Source organism: Ostreococcus tauri (genome assembly GCF_000214015.3).
Source record: "Ostreococcus tauri WGS project CAID00000000 data, contig chromosome 07, whole genome shotgun sequence".
Lineage (NCBI taxonomy): Eukaryota > Viridiplantae > Chlorophyta > Mamiellophyceae > Mamiellales > Bathycoccaceae > Ostreococcus > Ostreococcus tauri.
The window spans coordinates 608211-612000 of record NC_014432.2 but is presented as its reverse complement, the minus strand read 5'-3'; the positions used below and the strand labels follow the sequence as shown (position 1 = coordinate 612000).

General features: G+C 62.1%; 4 protein-coding genes across 4 annotated transcripts; 3 read left to right on the top strand and 1 right to left on the bottom strand.

Moving 5' to 3' along the window:
- Window positions 1-329: 329 nt before the first annotated feature.
- OT_ostta07g03730 (Adenylate kinase) lies at window positions 330-1220 on the top strand (the record flags this gene model as incomplete). Its single annotated transcript, XM_022983869.1, has 1 exon — window positions 330-1220. One exon carries the CDS (start codon window positions 330-332, stop codon window positions 1218-1220), a length of 891 nt encoding a protein of 296 aa, XP_022839492.1.
- Window positions 1221-1282: 62 nt separating this feature from the next.
- Window positions 1283-2002, bottom strand: OT_ostta07g03720 (Serine hydrolase FSH; the record flags this gene model as incomplete). The annotated part of the gene is made up of 1 exon (XM_003080415.1): window positions 1283-2002. One exon carries the CDS (start codon window positions 2000-2002, stop codon window positions 1283-1285), a length of 720 nt encoding a protein of 239 aa, XP_003080463.1.
- Window positions 2003-2079: 77 nt separating this feature from the next.
- OT_ostta07g03710 (unnamed product) lies at window positions 2080-2880 on the top strand (the record flags this gene model as incomplete). The annotated part of the gene is made up of 1 exon (XM_022983868.1): window positions 2080-2880. The coding sequence occupies one exon, from the start codon at window positions 2080-2082 to the stop codon at window positions 2878-2880; it is 801 nt and encodes a 266-aa protein (XP_022839491.1).
- Window positions 2881-3030: 150 nt separating this feature from the next.
- OT_ostta07g03700 (Deoxyhypusine synthase) lies at window positions 3031-3790 on the top strand (the record flags this gene model as incomplete). The annotated part of the gene is made up of 1 exon (XM_022983867.1): window positions 3031-3790. A coding segment is annotated over one exon (760 nt), but the record flags the coding sequence as incomplete, so codon positions are not given.

The following is a 3790-nucleotide window of genomic DNA, read 5'->3' as shown; positions in this document are numbered from 1 at the left end:
GTCCACCGCCCCCCGTGCGTGGACGACCGCCTCCGTCGCCTCCATCCACGCCGTCCCCCCGACGCACGCCCTCGCGCCCGCGACGGGTGCCCCTCACGCGCGCCGCGCTCACCCGGACCGCGTCGTCGAGCGTTCGTCGTCGAGCGATCGACGCGTCGCGCACCGACGCGCGCGCGATCGCGATCGAATCTGAAAAACCTCCCCTTCGCGTCGTGTGTGCGCCCACGTACGGGTTTTCGTCACATCGCGTCGTGCGCGCACCCACGTACGGGTTTTCGTCACACCGACACCGCCCGTCGTCGGGCCCGCGTCCGCGAACGTCGCCGCCGATGGCGACGGCGGCGACGCGGGCGACGCCGACGCGCCCGCGACGGGATCGACGCGATCGATCGGTCGCGGGCGCGGCGCGCGGGCACGTCCGAGGGGTGAAGATTCCGACGCTGTTAAATAACGTCCCGCACGCGCGAGAGACGCGACGATGGTTTTACGACGACGCGTGCGCGTCGACGCTGGCGGCGGTGACGGCGGGCGAGCGGCGAATGAAGATCAAGACGGAGTTCCCGGAGTTGAACCCGTCGGGGGACGTCTATCGCGTGGGAACGACGCTGGAGTTGACGCGGGCGATGGCGCAGACGCTCGCGCGGGACGGGAAGCGGGTGAAGATATGCGTGCAGCGATCGATGGGACAGGGTGTGTTCCAGGCGCTGCCGCTGAGTTTGAGCGGCGTGAGTAAGCTGTTGGGGATGATGGACTTCGAGGAGGACGTGGCGGAGATGATTGATCCGAACGGGGGGATCGGGGCGGAGGACGGGGCTGAGGATGGGGCGGACGCGTACATCTTGGTCCAGCCGCAAAACATCGTGGGGTACTCCGTGTTGCCGTACATCGCGGCGATGGAGGAAGCGGTTGGGGACAAGCCGATGATCATGATTAATCCCAAGTTGGACGACATTCAGAGCGCTGGGAATGTAATGTCTATTCGAGGACGGCAGGAGCGCATGGACGCCGTGGCGGCGTGGCGGGAAATTTATCACTTTCGATTGCTCTACAGAAAGCCGTACTTTTTCCCGATTTACGGTGCGTTGCGGTACACGTACTACGAAAACGCGTGGGAGCTGTACAAGCGGGTCGGAATGCGCGAGGAAGAAGAATACGTCCTTCGTTCGACGTACGATTCGGAGCCCGATCCTGACGAGATGACCAAGCAAATTTGGGGATGACTTTTAGCTCGCGCGCGTCGTAAACTAGTGCAATAAGATTTTCATTTCGACGCTAATAATTGTCACCTCTGAACCTGGAGCCACGCTTTCATATGTTTCGCGAGCGCCGTGGATGGGACGCCGTGCGCGCCTTCGTGAAACCAAAACTCTCGCTGAGACTCCTCGAAGTGCTCAGCGAGCGCCATCATGCGCTCACGCGTCACCAACTTATCGTTCTCACCGTGCACGTGCAGAGTCTTGATCGCTATCGGCGTCGCCTCGCGCGCTGCTGACTTCAAGACTGTGTCTAAAGGCTCGAAACCGGCGACGAGCACCGCCCATCGCGCGCTCCCCCTTAACTCCTCGATCATCGCCAGCGCCGCCAGCGCGATCGTCGCTCCCTGACTAAATCCTATCACGCCCCCGAACGGGCCGTGTTCCAACGCGAACGCCCGTATTTTTTCGCACGTCTCGTCCAAACCGTCGTACTCGCGCGAGAGCGCCGGTCGCGTCCACCCGTCGTCGCTCGCCCGCGTCGCCCCCGCCCTCGCGTTCTCCCCGCTCGTGAACCACGCGAACGACCCAGAGGCATCGTTGGACGCCCCGAGCTCCCGCATCTCCGCCCCATCCGCGTCGAACGCCCCGGCGACGTCGTGCGGGGCATCCAGAAAGTAAAACTCGCACGCGCTCTTCAACTGCTTTCTCATCGCCCCAATCTTCGCTCGAAAAGTCGTCCCGTCCTGGGCGAATCCGTGCAGGCACAAAACTTTCGTCTTCCCATCGCGCTCCGTCGTCGTCGACATCGTCGCGATGCGAAGTGCGGGGAGACATTATGAGATTTTGAGTTGAAAACGTAACGACCGACGCGAATGCGTCACACATGAACACGAACGACGACGACGACGACGACGACGACGACGACGATGACGACGTCGTCGAGCGCTTGAACGCGCACCTCACGCGGTGGCGCGTAGATGACGGTCTGGTTCGAGTGCGGCCGTCGTCAACGTTCCCGGATGGGACCAATCGAGGCGGCGTCGCGGGTGGCATTTCAATCGAGCACGCGCACGGCATCGCGTTGGACATCCTAAAGCGTGGATTCGACGTCGATCACGACGTTCCGGTGGTGGTGCGAACGCGTGGGGAGGTGTTAGCGAGCGACGAGGGGTACGGGCGATGGCGAGCGTTCGCGCGGGCGAACGAGGGGGTGACGCCGCGGGCGAACGCGGAGGGCGGGACGGGACGGGCGCACGCGACGCTCGGGAGCTCGCACTTCATGCTGGCGATGAAATTGATCGAGTTCGACGTTGGATCTGTGTTTGGGAGGGGGATTCGCTACGGTGAGGCGAAGCAGCGAGACGCGGGCGTGCGAGAGGCGATCGAGCTCGGAGTGCCGAGCGTGGTCCTGCGAGAGGAGACGCCGGCGCGCGTGCGACGATACATCTCCGTCGCGCTCAATCGCTCCGAGGACGTGGGATTTAAGCTCTGTCGCGAAATGGGCGTCGCATTGAGGATCTCGCGCGACCGAGAGAGCGTCCGAGAGCTCACCGTCTTCGAGGCTTTATCCAGAACGCTCGACGCGGAGGAACTCTCGTCGCTCGCGCGCATCAAATACGGACTCAATCTCGACGACGCCGAGTCCGGATACGTCGCCGTCTCCGCGATGAGATCGCGACTGTGACGTTAATGCTCTTGTACACTACAGCCGCCTTAAAATAGCGTCCGCACCGCGTCGCACCCACTCGCGCGCGAAAAATCCGTGCCGTGTACCACAGCAGCACGAAAAAGCGCAGCCGCCACCTCGTCACACGTCTCCGCTCGGACGCACCGCATGAGCGCCCCCCTCCCCGCCGAAGCCGCCGAAGCCGTGCTCGTGAAGTCGTCGGAGATCCCCGAGGACGCCGTCGAGGTCCGTGGGTACGATTTCGACGCGCCGACGACGGATTACGATGCGTTGTTGCAATCACTCCTGAGCACCGGGTACCAAGCGACGTCGTTCGGACAAGCGGTGCACGAGGTGAATCGCATGCTGCGGTGGCGACTGAGCGATGAAGCGATCACGGAGGAGACGGAACCGGAGGATCGGGACGAGGGGGTGCGAAGGGAGACGAGAACGAAGATTTTCTTGGGTTGGACGAGCAACCTGACGTCGAGCGGGACGCGAGAGACAATCAAGTATTTGGTGAAGAATAAAATGGTGGACGTCCTGTGCACGACGGCGGGCGGGGTGGAGGAAGATTTTATAAAATGCATGAAACCGACGTATTTGGGGGACTTCGCGCTCAGGGGGGAAGATCTCAGGAAAAAGGGGTTGAACCGCATCGGAAACTTGATTCAGCCGAATGACAACTATTGCGATTTTGAGGACTGGATCATGCCGATCTTGGACGAGATGCTTCGAGAGCAGAACGAGGAGGGAGTGAAGTGGACGTGCTCGAAGGTGATCAAGCGGCTCGGGCTGGAGATTAATCACGAGGATTCCATCTTTTATTGGGCGGCGAAGAACGACATCCCGTGCTACTGCCCGGCGCTCACCGACGGCTCCATCGGGGACATGCTGTATTTCCACTCTTACAAGAACCCCGGACTCG